This window comes from Ranitomeya imitator, chromosome 4 (assembly GCF_032444005.1).
Source record: "Ranitomeya imitator isolate aRanImi1 chromosome 4, aRanImi1.pri, whole genome shotgun sequence".
Classification (NCBI taxonomy): domain Eukaryota; kingdom Metazoa; phylum Chordata; class Amphibia; order Anura; family Dendrobatidae; genus Ranitomeya; species Ranitomeya imitator.
In genome coordinates, this window is record NC_091285.1 from 625,188,730 (window position 1) to 625,203,686 (window position 14,957).

Here is a 14,957-nt window from a genome sequence, read left to right on the forward strand (position 1 = left end):
GCATTGATTTGTCTTTTTCTTCGGCGTTCCATCCTCAGACTAATGGCCAAACCGAACGAACTAATCAGACTTTGGAGACATATCTGAGATGCTTTGTTTCTGCTGATCAGGATGATTGGGTGTCCTTCTTGCCTTTGGCTGAGTTCGCTCTTAATAATCGGGCCAGCTCGGCTACTTTAGTTTCTCCTTTTTTCTGTAATTCTGGTTTCCATCCTCGTTTCTCTTCAGGGCAGGTTGAGCCTTCGGACTGTCCTGGTGTGGATACGGTGGTGGACAGGTTGCAGCAGATTTGGACTCATGTGGTGGACAATTTGACATTGTCCCAGGAGAAGGCTCAGCGTTTCGCTAACCGCCGGCGCTGTGTTGGTCCCCGACTTCGTGTTGGGGATTTGGTTTGGTTGTCATCTCATCACGTTCCTATGAAGGTTTCCTCTCCTAAGTTTAAGCCTCGTTTCATTGGGCCATACAAGATTTCTAAAGTTCTTAATCCTGTGTCATTTCGTTTGGACCTTCCGGCTTCTTTTGCCATCCATAATGTTTTCCATAAGTCGTTGTTGCGGAGATACGTGGCGCCTATGGTTCCCTCCATTGTTCCTCCTGCCCCGGTGTTGGTCGAGGGGGAGTTGGAGTATGTGGTGGAGAAGATTTTGGATTCTTGTGTTTCGAGACGGAAACTCCAGTACCTGGTCAAGTGGAAGGGTTATGGTCAGGAAGATAATTCCTGGGTTTTTGCCTCTGATGTTCATGCTGCCGATCTGGTTCGTGCCTTTTATTTGGCTCATCCTGATCGGCCTGGGGGCTCTGGTGAGGGTTCGGTGACCCCTCCTCAAGGGGGGGGTACTGTTGTGAATTCTGTTGTCGAGCTCCCTCCTGTGGTCGTGAATGGTACTTCGGCGAGTTCTGTCTATGGGCTCCCTCTGGTGGTTATGAGTGAAGATGCTGCTTCTGAGGTTCCTTACACAGGTGACGTGGCTTATCCTTTGGTTGGCTGCTCTATTTTACTCCTCTCAGATCGCTACTCCATGCCAGCTGTCAATGTTTTTGCATTCGTTCAGTTCGCTCCTGGATCTCTCTGGTGACCTGCCTTCTCCTGCAGAAGCTAAGTTCGTTATTGTCTTATTTTGTTCTCTGTTTTCCTGTCCAGCTGGTTTTCATGATTTTGTCTTGCTAGCTGGAAGCTCTGGGATGCAGAGAGGCCCCTCCGCACCGTGAGTCGGTGCGGAGGTCTTTTTTGCACACTCTGCGTGGTCTTTTGTAGGTTTTTGTGATGATCGCAAAGTTACCTTTCCTATCCTCTGTCTATTTAGTAAGTCTGGCCTCCCTTTGCTGAAACCTGTTTCATTTCTGCGTTTGTGACTTTCATCTTTACTCACAGTCAATATATGTGGGGGGCTTCCTTTACCTTTGGGGAATTTCTCTGAGGCAAGGTAGGCTTTATTTTCTATCTCTAGGGCTAGATAGTTCTTAGGCTGTGACGAGGCGCCTAGGTCTGGTCAGGAGCGCTCCACGGCTATTTCTAGTGTGTGTGATAGGATTAGGGCTTGCGGTCAGCAGAGCTCCCACATCCCAGAGCTCGTCTTGTATGAGGTTTAATTATCAGGTCATTCCGAGTGCTCCTAATCACCAGGTCATAAGTCCTCGGCTTCGTGTGGGGGATTTGGTCTGGTTGTCCTCTTGTCATGTTCCTATGAAGGTTTCTTCCCCTAAGTTCAAGCCTCGATTTATTGGTCCTTATAAGATTTCTGAGATTATCAATCCTGTGTCTTTTCGTTTGGCCCTTCCAGCCTCTTTTGCCATCCACAACGTTTTCCATAGATCTTTGTTGCGGAGATATGTGGTGCCCGTTGTTCCATCTGTTGATCTTCCTCCTCCGGTGTTGGTTGAGGGGGAGTTGGAATATGTGGTTGAGAAAATTTTGGATTCTCGTTTTTCGAGGCGGAAGCTTCAGTATCTTGTCAAGTGGAAGGGTTATGGCCAGGAAGATAATTCTTGGGTTGTTGCCTTCGATGTTCATGCCGCCGATTTGGTTCGTGCTTTTCATTTGGCTCGTCCTGATCGGCCTGGGGGCTCTGGTGAGGGTTCGGTTACCCCTCCTCAAGAGGGGGGGTACTGTTGTGAATTCCGTTCTTGGGCTCCCTCCTGTGGTTTTGAGTGGTATGGCTGCTTCTTGGATTTAGCTTCAGCAGCTGTTTTCACTGATCGTCTTTCTGGCTCGGCTATATTAGTCTGGCCTTTTCCCTCATTCAATGCCAGTTGTCATTGTTCCTGCCTGAGTCTTTGCTCCTAGGATTTTCCTGACTCTCTGACCTATTCAGCAAAAGCTAAGTCCTTGCTTGTTCTTTTGCAGTTTCTTGTTGTTGCCACCTGCTCAGAGCTAGACGCATGTCGCTCCTTAATCACCAGACCATAACAGTTTGGATGGTAACTTGACAAAGTTTACATATTGTAAACCAACAGCGAATAATAACTTTTAAAATGGAAGAGTTATCATCCCGTCCCTCTAAAAACAGAAATATCATAGGGCCAATATCTCCAAATCAGGAGCAACTGATCTAGGGATGAAGTCTTCCTGGTACAAGCCACCCATTTAAAGACTAGGCTCACTCAGAGAAGATACCCTCATCAAATTCTGGATTCTGCCATTTTTTATACCTTATATAGTGAAAGGAAATCACTCCTCTACTACAAGATAAAGGGAATAATTGGCACCTAACACAATCAGACTAATCAGGTATACCAGGTCCTAAAAAACACGGTGCTAATCCAGATCTTAAGAATTTAATCAAGCCCAAATATTACCTATAGGAAAAGTCGTTCCATTAGAGATCAGCTCATTCTCAGTTTATATATGGTTGAAGATCTGTAGTACGTTCACATGCAGTGATTGAGGGTTTTGCTATAGGATCAAGCTGTGTAAAGAGTTCACTAATGTATCTTCAGGCAATTAGTTTTAATGTTAGAGATTTTGCCAACTGCAAAACTTTTGCTGTATTGTACATGGCCACATGCTCCTGCCTTTTAGGCTTTCAGCCCCTAAGCCAGTTTTCACCTTCATGACCAGGCCAAATTGTACAATTCTGACCAGTGTAATTTTATGAGGTAATAACTCTTCAACAGATCCCACTGATTCTGAGAAATTTTTTTGTGACATATTGTACTTCATGAAAGTGGTAAAACTTCTTTGATACGGCTTGCGTTTATTTGTGAAAAAACAAATGGAAATTTGGTGCAAAATGTAGAAAATTTAGCAATTTCACATTTTTTATTTTTATGCCCTTAAATCAGAGAGTTATGTCGCACAAAATAGTTAATAAATTACATTCCCACATGCCTACTTTAAAGCAGCACAATTTTTTAAACACAATTCTTTTTTGTTAGGAAGTTCTAAGGGTTAAAAGTTGACCCACGATTTCTCATTTTTTCAACAAAATTTACAAAACAATTTTTTTAGGGACATGATCACATTTGAAGTGACTTTGAGGGGTCTATATGACAGAAAATACCGAAACGTAAATGTAGAAGGACAAAATTAACATTTAACTTCACAAAAATTTAACTTCTGTCCCAATTTTTGTTTATTTTCACAATGGTAATGTGAAAAATTGTACTCCAAAATTTGTTGTGCAGTTTCTCCAGAGCATACCAATACCCCTTATGTGAAAGAAAACCACTGTTTGGGCGCATTGCAGTGCTTGAAAGCACCATTTGACTTTTTGAAAGCAAAATTTGCTGGAATAATTAGCGGACACCATGTCCCTTGTGGAGAGCCCCTGATGTGCCTAAGCAGTGGAAACCCCCAAAAAGTGACACCATTTTGGAAACTAGACCCTTCAAAGGAATGTATCTAGATGTGTGATGAACACCTTGAATGCCAAGGTTTTTCACAGAAGTTTATAACGTAGAGCCATGTAAATAACAAAATCACATTTTTCCCACAAAAATGTTCTTTTATTCCCAAATGTATTATTTTCACACAGTAATGGGAAAAAATGTACTCCAAAATGTGTTGTACAATTTCTCCTGACTATGCAGGTACCCCATGTGTGGTGTAAAACTACTATTTGGGCTCACGGCAGGGCTCCGAAAGGAAGTGACATTTTGGAAAGCAGATTTTGATGGAATGGTTTGCAGGTGTCATTTCGTGCTTGGAGAGCCCCAGATATGGCTAAACAGTGGAAACCCCCAACAAGTGACCCCATTTTGGAAACTAGACCCCTCAAGGAATGTATCTAGATGTGTGATGAGCATCTTGAACTCCCAGGTGCTTTACAGGAGTTTGTAATGTAGAGCCGTGAAAATAATAAAATCCCATTTTTTTCGACAAAAAATGTTATTTTAGCCCCAAATTTTTTATTTTCACAAGATAGTAGGGGAAAATGGAACTCAAAATTTGTTGTGTAATTGCTCCTGAGTGCACTGATACTGCATATGTGGGGGTAAACTACTGTCTCAGAAAAGGAGTCTCAGGTCTCAGAAAAGGAGGAGTGATGTTTTGGAACGCAAACTTTGATGGAACGGTCTGCCTGTCACATGTTGCATTTGGAGAGCCCCAGATGTGCATAAACAGTAGAAAACCCTCACAAGTGACCCCTCAGGGAATTTATCTAGATGTATGCTGAGCACCTTAAACCCACAGGTGTTTCACAGAGGTTTACACCGTTGATCTGTGGAAATGAAAAAATATATATTTTTCACCCCAAAATGTGGTTTAGCCTAAATTTTCTTCATTTTCACAAGGATAGCAGGAGAAAATGGGCCTGAAAATTTCTTATGCAATTTCTACTGAGTATCCCGATAACCCATATGTGGTCAAAAACAACTTTTGAAGCACAGTGCAAAGCTCAGACAGGAATAAGCACCATAATAGAGTTCAGATTTTGCTGGACTGGTTTCAGGGTGTCATGTCACATTGGCAGAGCCCCTGAGGTGCCACAACAGCAGAACCCGCATAAGAGACCCCATTTTACAACTACCCCTCTCAATTAATTCATCTTGCGGTGCAGTAATCATATTGACACCACAGGTAGGTCACATAATTTTTTTTACCATTGGGCTGTGAAAAGAAAAAGAAATATATTTTTACCACCTAAAATTTGTTTTAATCCCCAGACTTTACATTTTAACATGGGAAAATGTGTAAAAATGGCACCAAAATTTGTCACCAAATTTCTGCTGAATGTGGAAATACCCCATATGTGGCTATACAGAACTGCTTAGCCACACGGTGAGACTTGGTAGAGATGAAGAGCTATTTGACTCTTGGAGAACAAATTATAGTAGAATAGTTTGCAGAATCCATATACAGAGCCCCTAAGTGCAAGTAGAGCAGAATTCCCCTCTCAAGTAACCACATTTTAAAAATTATGCCCTTCTGGGAATTTATTTACCGGTATAGTGACAATTTTGACTCCATCTGTGTTTTCCACCTACAAGCAGCAATGGATGTTGCTGAGTGAAAATTGCAAATCTGCTATTGTTGTGTCCAGTATGTTGTGCTTGTGCTTCTGGAAAGATGGACCCCATAAATTAAGTGTGTCTCATTGCTACAGAAAAGACAAACGAAATGCTAACTGCAGTTTATGCACACTGGGGCATTAGGATTTGGGAGAACAGAATTCGCTGGATTTCTTTTGGAGGGTGAGGTGCCATTTTGCTTTTTCAGAGCCTTTGTACTACCATTAACGTGGAATCCCTCTACATTTCCATTGGCAGATGATGGACCTGAATGGGTACTTGCTTTATTTGTGGATTGAGTTTAAACTTTTATTGCGAACATTTTACATAATATTTCGGATCACATTTATCCGGCGCTCTACGCTGAGAACTTACATTGGGGTTTCCAGCTAAATCTATTAATGATGTGATTCAGATGATATCCCTGAGGGATCCATTCAATTTAATGAGGCCGCAGAGTTACTCTGGACTCCGACTGGCCTCTGTTCAGTAGTGTCCTTCTTTTCAGAAGTGCACAAAACTGTGGCCTACCGCTCTTTTGTTCACTCTTAAAAAGACGGACATCGCCAGATCATAGGCCAGACGGCGTCCACAGTATGTCCATCTGCCTTATTATAGGGAATCTTCCGCTGAGGGTTCCGTTTTGTTTCAGAGATTTACATGGAAACCCCGTTGTAAGCAGTCAGTGCAGAGTGCAGGATAAATATGTGATCTTTGGGGGGCAGAATGAACAATTCAATAGCAGTTCAATAATTGATTTTATTCGGGTTGGTGCGATTACAGCGATGCCAGATTTGCAAAAAAGTTTTTACATCGCCACATTCTGAGAGCTATAATTTTTCTATACTTCTACAGAGTCATGTGAGGGATTGTTTTTGCGGGACGAGTTGATGTTTTTATTGATACTATTTTCGAGCATATAATATTTTTGAGAAGCAGAATGAACCAAAAGCAGATGTTCAGAAGTTGTAGTTGTTTTTTTTTTATGCCGTTCTCTTTGTGGTAAAATTGATAAGGCAGCAATACCACATTTATATCATTTTTTTACAATAGAAAAAAAGTATTGTTTTTCCATGTTTATATTCTGTGAGCTATAACTTTTTATTTCTCTGCTGATGGAGCTGTATGGTGGCTTGTTTTTTGCAGGACAAGATGACGTTTTCAGCTATATCATTTTTTATTTCTGACTGCATTTTATTCCACTTTTTGTTCGGCAGTATGATGAGAAAGCATAGTTTTTTGCCTTGTTTTTTATTTATTTTTATACAGTGTTCACTAAACGGGTTAACTATTGAGACAGTTTTATAGGTTGGGTCGTTCTGGACATGGCAATACCAAATATGTGTACTTTTTTGTTTAGTTTTATTTTTACACAAATATAGGTATTTATTAGGTTAATATTTTGTCATTTTTTTTATTTTGTGGTTTGCTTTTTTTTACAATTTTTTTTTACCTTGTGGCGGTGCCGATCAATATAATGATTGCTATTGCATTCCATTTTTCTTCTCCTCTTTTGCAACTTTGTGGTGGTAGAGCCCATTTTGGGTACGCTCCTAACTAAAGCTCTAAGATGTGTTCATATATTACTAATTTTTATGACAGAAAGTTATTTGTACAACTATTATCACATCTTAATAACTCTTTATCTTCCAGTACAATAAATATGGACGCAATATAGACAATGTTAAAATGCATCTTTTTGGAGTGGTGAACTATATGAATAAGGTAAGGCCGCTGGTATCATTTACACTTCTACAGGAAAAACTAGAATATCTTCATAATCTTTGCTGTTTCTAATAAAGACATCTCTCTTCTTTCCTACTCAGGTGTATAAAACCATCAACATTTTTGTCGCCCTCATTGGGATTGAAATCTGGGACTCTACAAATCAGATTAACGTGGTTTCTGATTACAGTGTGCTGCTGCAAAGATTCCAAGAATGGAGAATTCAGAACTTGCTGCCCAGGAGACCTCATGATAATGCCCAGTTTATCACGTAAGCCTCCAGGGCTGGGTTTCCATCACCTGGCCTGCGGCGTTAAACATGTTGCTAATCAGCGGTTGTTTAATAGCCTAGGCAAGCAGATTGATTTTTTTACTTCGCCTGAAAAGTAATTTCATCCATTGAACAACTGTTTTGCTCGCTCGTTGGGTGATCGGCAGCCTGTTTATACTGCACAAAAATTGGGAAACAAGCTTTTATAGGAATACTCTTTCCCAGTAATCAGGAAGATAAAATCCAGTTTAATAATCCTGATATCTGGATTCCTGTTGATTACATATTTTCACTGTACAGTTTTAGGTACATAGAGTGCATATTCTCCAAATATTTAGGCACAGTTTTTTTTCGTTTTTTTAGGAATGTTGACTTTGATGGAAGTATAATCGGACTTGCAACTGTGTCTGGGATGTGTGGAGCAAATTCTGCTGGAGTTATCCAGGTAAGTTGAGTTTCTCCAGCTGGGCCACACAGTCTGTTGGTTGTATGTGTAGCCCTTTGTGGATAAACAATGTATATCTATACAGAGATGGCCCTGATAAATGAAGAACAAGTGGAAGTTAATTGCTCAGCATCTTAAAGCAGTAGTTTGGCCTAAAAGAGTAGGGTCCCTCACATGGTAACTTCATCCTAACTGTGAATAAGGTATGCCCTTGTAATATTAAGGGCTTACTTGGTGAGATAGATTTTCTAAACCATAGGTTTGGGTGACTGGGTGAAGAGCGTGATCTGGAGGCGATGATGCTGGATAACAAGTCTTGATAGAAACAGGTGGATCAACGACGACTAGGACAACAGGGTAGCCATGACAAATAAGTAGATCGGGTAGCACAGATGAATCAGAGTCAGGTGTGCGGATACACATGGGAACAGTAACTGCATAGGAAACTAGTATCTTTGGGCATGGAAAACGTTAATCACAGGAATGCAATCCGGTTAGACACAGGATTAGCCAAGAAGAACATGCAGTCTGTTATCTTCCAGAAGGGCAATAGCTAATAGAAGCTACGTAACAGAGAAGTAAAGGCATCTGGTTTCTTCCTGCAGTGCAACGGTTAATAGCAGTTTAACAGAGAAGTAAATGGAAACCAGAGAAAGTTTGAAGAAATGTATTACATTTATTGCATAGACCAGGTGTGAATATGAGTGTGAAGAGTTGTGAGGAGTTGTCAACTGGTGTGCTGAGAGCTTGGTGTAGACAACAACTAATAAGTTGGACCGAGCTTGCAAATAACATTGGTTGCGTTATTCAAGTTGGGGATAGGAACGGAGACAATTTATTTGAGCTCCAGCCAGGTGTCGATTAAGTATATTATTATAATAAAATAAATTAATCTAATCGGTAAATGGCATAACAGGAAAAAAATCTAAATGCCACAATAGTTTTTTTCGGCTATTTCAACAGAGCAAATAAATGTAATAAGAGAAGATCAAAACATTCTATCTGTACCAAGATGGTATTAATAACATCAGCTTGGGACACAAAAAAAAATCAAGCCCTCACACATCTCCATATCCTGAAAATTGAAAACTTTGTCTCTCGGAAAATGGCGGCACAAGCAATTTAAAAAAAAAAATATTTCCAATTTTTTTTCACCACTTAAGTAAAAAAAAAATAACTTGTTTGGTATGACCGTAATACTATTTACTTTGAGAATCATGTTTCCAGGTCATATTTCCAGGTAAAAAAATAATTTTGCTATTTTAACATACTTATTTTTTTTTCCCGGCATTCCTGTACATCACATTATAAAATGGATAGTGTTGTTCAAAAATTCAACTAATCCCTAAAATAACAAGCACTCACATGGCTATTTCGACAGAAAAATTAAAAAAAGCAGTAAAGGGAGGAAAAAAACAAAGCACAAAAACAGAAATTGGCCGCGGCTGGAAAGGGTTATTAAAAGGATCTAGGTTTTCCTAAAATTCAATATGATGACATCCCCCAGCCCTGCTCAAGTAGTTTGTGTACTCATGTGAAGACTCATATGTGATTTGCATACAGACAGTCACATGCAGTCAAGCTGTTCTTCCTAATTTTCTTTATGGGCAGTGAAAAACTACAGCTTCATTGAGAAAAGCAGGAACAGAAGTCACATGACTGTACGTATGAATATCGCATATTAGTGGTTATGTGAGGATAGATGGAACCAGCAAGCCTGCTACAGTGCTTAGTATTATAAATAAAGGGGTTGTCAAGGTTTGTGATGAGTCTGTACCCACTTTATGTGACTGTATAGAGTGCAGACTTTCAACACAAACCTTGACAACCCTTTTAATGTTACAAGTTATGAAATATTACAGCTGTGTAGAATCAGAACCAATAACAGCACAGAAATATATTACCATATCCCCCATCAGTAAATAATAACTTCGCTATAACCCCCATCAGTACAGGAATTTATCACTAGAATCACCAAAAGTACAGAAATACATTACCAAAACCTCCGTCAGTACAGGAATACATGACCAGAACCACAGCAGCACAGAAATAAGTCACCAGAACCACCATCAGTAAGTACATGGATACATCAACAGAACTACCATCAGTACATGAATGCAACACCAGAACCACAATCAGTACATGAATAAAGCACCAAGCTTAGTACATCAATCAATTGCAATGTCAGGTTAGCCCCATTTACAATTATATCACATGAACCTACAATTCCCAGTATGTTCTTAACAATGGTAAGGTGATACCGGGAGTTGTTGTTAGTCATCATCAGGCTTTGGACCATACAGGAACCACAGTACTGATGAGACATAGTCAGTATCACAAGTTTACATTTATATCCAGGTACCTTATAGGTCAGGGGTGTCAAACTGCATTCCTCGAGGGCCGCAAACCATGCGTGTTTTCAAGATTTCCTTAGCATTGCTCAAGGTGCTGCAATCATTGTGTGTAGGTGATTAAATTATCACCTGTGCAGTACAAGGAAATCCTGAAAACATGACCTGTTTGCAGCCCTCGAGGAATGCAGTTTGACACCCCTGTTATAGGTGACATCTTCTCTAATTAGAGTTGTTCTCTTTCATTTTTTTCTTTATTTTGTTCAGACGCCATGGTGTCTTTGAACGTCAACAGCTCGTATATGTAAACTTCTCTCTTCTTCAGTCTTCTGCAGCACATTTCGACATGGTGTGCTTAAAAATAACAGTGTGATTATTTTGCCTCTGAGGAAAAATATCTGCCCTACACTGAGCCCTTAAATAATTGCACTTAATGTGCTCCCACACTGTCCCTGTTATGGTACATGCCCTCCACACTGTCTGCTCACACTGCGTCCCTCCCTGCCCAGTCACTATACTAAACCCCCTCTTCACACTCCCCCCTCTGTATACTGTCCCCCAATGCTGCCCCCTCTCTATTCTGCCCCTACACACTACTCAGGCTCTACACTGTGCCTCCTCCCACTTTTCCTTCATCTAAATATTCCACCAATACTATCTTCTGACATATCCCCCTCTCAGATTCCCATACTGTCTCCTATCACGCTAGCCCCCAATACCCCATATTGAGGAAGGACCATTTTTAACGGGTCCGAAACGCATCAGGCGGTGGGGTTACCCCCTCATGTACTGTTTTTATTGATGAAGATGTCTGAATAAATAAAATTCTTTTTAAGAAAAGGACTCTTGTTTCTATATTCACAGTAATGTCTACTGACATATGAAAATATTTTAATACTAGAGGTTAGGACCATCCCAAATAGGGTCACCTTGACATGGTTGATGGGTTTTACTTTTTTTTAAATCAAAATTATGTTAAATAAGTACCCTATATTATTTTCCTGCACTATTACTATGTATCTATTGCAGGTTATTTGCTCACTTTGTTTTTATCGGTTTGGTGGTTTAGTGAATAGCATGTGTAGTGTGACGGGTCCAATCTATTATTTTTTTCATTTTATTTTTAAGAATACTTTTACTGTAACCCTGAATATTTTTTTTCTCATCAATCACATTAGTTACCTAGCTATTTTTTCCCCCCAGGATCACAATACTAATGCTGCCTCCGTTGGTTCCACTGTCGCACATGAGATGGGTCATAACTTAGGAATGTATCATGATGACTTAAATAGCTGCACATGCGGAGCTCCAGCCTGTGTCATGACTCCAATCCTCAGGTAAAAGCATCAACTTCAATTCATCCCACGCCTTATAGATGCTTCTGGATTAAAGAGAATTGATTATATTTTTGTTAATGTTGATTAGTTATTACATTATTAGTGAAATCTATGCCAGCTCATTGTTGACCTAGATTTCGAGGGAATCTGTCAGCAGGTTTTTACTATGTAGTCTGAGAGCAGCATGATGTAGGGGCAGAGACCCTGATTCCAGGAATGTGTCACTTACTAGGCCGTGTTTTGTTGTTTCAATAAAATTAGTGTTTGATCAGCAGGAGATTATCACTAGAGGACTAGGTGTCTGGCAGCTTTCAGTCAATATACAGTGTCTTGCGAAAGTATTCAGCCCCCTGGAACTTTTCATCCTTTTCCCACATGTCATGCTTCAAACATAAAGATACCAAATGTAAATTTTTGGTGAAGAATCAACAAGTGGAACACAATTGTGAAGTTGAACGAAATTTATTGGTTATTTGAAATTTTTGTGGAAATTCAAAAACTGAAAAGTGGGGCGTGCAATATTATTCGGCCCCTTCAACTTAATTTCGTTCAACTTCACAATTGTGTTCCACTTGTTGTTGATTCTTCACCAAAAATTTTCATTTGGTATCTTTATGTTTGAAGCATGATATGTGGGAAAAGGCTGAAAAGTTCCAGGGGGCCGAATACTTTCGCAAGGCACTGTACAGTTTACACAGAAAGCAGCCAATCAGTGGTGTGGGCGCGGCTATACAGGGCTCAGAACTCCAGGTTCTGCTTGATCTGTAGCAGAGAAAATTGTAATTCTATCACAACTACTGCACCCAGTAAATTAACCCCTTCCCGCCACGGCCCTTTTTCATTTTTGTGTTTTCGTTTTTCGCTCCCCTCTTTCCCAGAGCCATATCTTTTTTATTTTTCCGTCAATATGGTCATTTGAGGGCTTATTTTTTGCGGGACGAGTTGTACTTTTGAACGACACCATTGGTTTTACCATGTCTTGTAATAGAAAATGGGAAAAAAAAAACAAGTGCGGTGAAATTACATAAAAAGTGCAATCCCACACTTGTTTTTTTATTGGCTTTTTTGCTAGCTTCACTAAATGCTACAACTGACCTGATATTATGATTCTCCAGGTCATTACGAGTTCATAGACACCAAACATGTCTACGTTCTTTTTTATCTAAGTGGTGAAAAAAATTCCAAACTTTGAAAAAAAAAAAAAAGTGCCATTTTCCGATACCCGTAGCGTCTCCATTTTTCGTGATCTGGGGTCGGGTGAGGGCTTATTTTTTGCGTGCCGAGCTGATATTTTTAATGATACCACATTAGTGCAGATACGTTCTTTTGATCGCCCGTTATTGCATTTTAATGCAATGTCGTGGCGACCAAAACAACGTAATTCTGGCGTTTTTAATTTTTTTTCTCGCTACGCCGTTTAGCGATCAGGTTAATGCTTTTTTTTATTGATCGGGTGATTCTGAACGCGGCGATGCCAAATATGTGTAGGTTTGATTTTTTTTTTTTATTGTTTTATTTTGGATGGGGCGAAAGGGGGGTGAACTTTTTATATATATATTTTTTTTCATATTTTTAAAAACTTTTTTTTTAACTTGTGCCATGCTTCAGTAGCCTCCATGGGAGGCTAGAAGCTGACACCACTCGATCGGCTCTGCTACATAACAGCGATCATCAGATTGCTGCTATGCAGCAGAAATGCAGGCTTGCTATGAGTGCCGACCACAGTTGTTTGCTGCCTCATCTAAGAGCAGCATAATGTAGGGAAAAAGACCCTGATTCCAACAATATAGAACTTAATTTACTGGAGGCAAAAGTTGTGGCAGAATCAGAGTTTTTAAATGTAGCAGAGCTCAGGAAGCTGGCCCCACCCACACCACATATTTCTTTGTAAATTGTCTATTGATAATAAGCTGCTTATCAGAGGATGGGGTGTGGTTAGACCAGGACTCACTTGAACTGTACTGCAGGCAGTGATAATCTCCTGGTTATAAAACTTTCATTATATTGAAACAGCACAAAGCCTAATAAGTGACACATTGCTGAAATCAGTGTTCCAGCCCCAACCTCATGCTGCACTCAGATTACAGAGCAAAAACCTGCTGAAAGATTACCCTTAAGTGATACATTGATGGAATCAGGGTCTCTGCATCTACATGATGCTGCTGTCAGATTACATAGAGAAAATCTGCTGACAAATTTCTTTTAATATTCTGGCCCACAGGCAACTGAAAACATAAGACTGAGTTATTAAGAGGGGTGCTAATCTTAACAAATCTTGCTCACCTTTCTCCAGTAGGCTGTAGGTTCAAGACTATGAAACACCCTTGTTAGTAAGATTACCCTTTTACAGAATAAAGGCAGCTATGGATACAAAACTCAGTCACATGTGATCCTGTCATGGATGGCAGACATTACACCTACCATTGGGCCACCAGACTTGTTGATAAGGGTCAATATTCAGTGTGATCCCTTTTAAAGTTTTTCTATAAGGCTCATGTACTTTTCACATATGCTAAAGGTTGTTTTTCTTTCTTAGTAAACCTTTTAGGTGCGCCCCTGAGTTCCCAGCCTGCAGATTCGTGGATAGCACCGTTGTCTGCAGATCTTGTGCAGTCACTATCAGTCACCCATATAATCCCATGTGCTTTTATCATTCCAGTTATCCGCCTCCGCTCGCCTTCTCCAGCTGCAGCACCTCAGACATGAGGAGCTTCATCTATACTTACTTTCCAGACTGCTTATTAAATATTCCGCAGACCTCACAAGTGCTGACTCCCCCCGTGTGTGGTAATAAATTCATTGAAAATGGGGAGCAGTGTGATTGTGGGGAACCCCAGGTAAGGACCACTCTAGTGTCAGCTGCTATGTATGATGTGGAAGGCTGCTGTCACCAAGCTTTATTTTTTTTTCTTTTGTGATGTCTGTCTTACTTCGAGCAAAAAGTGTGACTGGAATCAGGCAAACATCTGTTCATGACGATTGCCCATTGTAACCTGATCAAGGGGGAACAAATACAAGATTGTTGAGTGCACTTGTTACGTGAGCATAAAAATGACCTGCGATTGACTTCCTATCTCGTCAGAAGAGATGAGTGAATATATTGGCAAAATGTTTGCACGTGTCACACCACAATAATGACATCATGCCAGACCTAGAAATCCGAAAAGGTGCCTAAGATTCTGGAAGGTAGAAGGTGGTTCTCAGGGCTGCAAGGCTACTGATGTGCCTGTTACACGAGGGTCTTGCAAATTTATTTGCTCATCTCTATCAATCAGTGATCATTATGCCTGTGTATAGGAAGGATTCTTGAAAGGGGTTGTTGGGTCTTCTGATAAGTCTGCAATCACTCTGACTTCAGATCTCTGAGTCATGAC

General features: G+C 40.3%; 1 protein-coding gene across 1 annotated transcript in view; it reads left to right on the forward strand.

Annotated features, from left to right (window-relative positions):
• Positions 1-14,957, forward strand: part of LOC138674622 (zinc metalloproteinase-disintegrin-like berythractivase) — a 143,903-nt gene that overhangs the window by 75,039 nt on the left and 53,907 nt on the right. Inside the window, exons 14-18 of the mRNA XM_069762438.1 lie at positions 7,108-7,179; positions 7,281-7,450; positions 7,814-7,895; positions 11,450-11,583; positions 14,243-14,420. Of these exons, the coding sequence (XP_069618539.1) occupies positions 7,108-7,179; positions 7,281-7,450; positions 7,814-7,895; positions 11,450-11,583; positions 14,243-14,420 (636 nt within the window). The remainder of the gene's footprint in view (positions 1-7,107; positions 7,180-7,280; positions 7,451-7,813; positions 7,896-11,449; positions 11,584-14,242; positions 14,421-14,957) is intronic.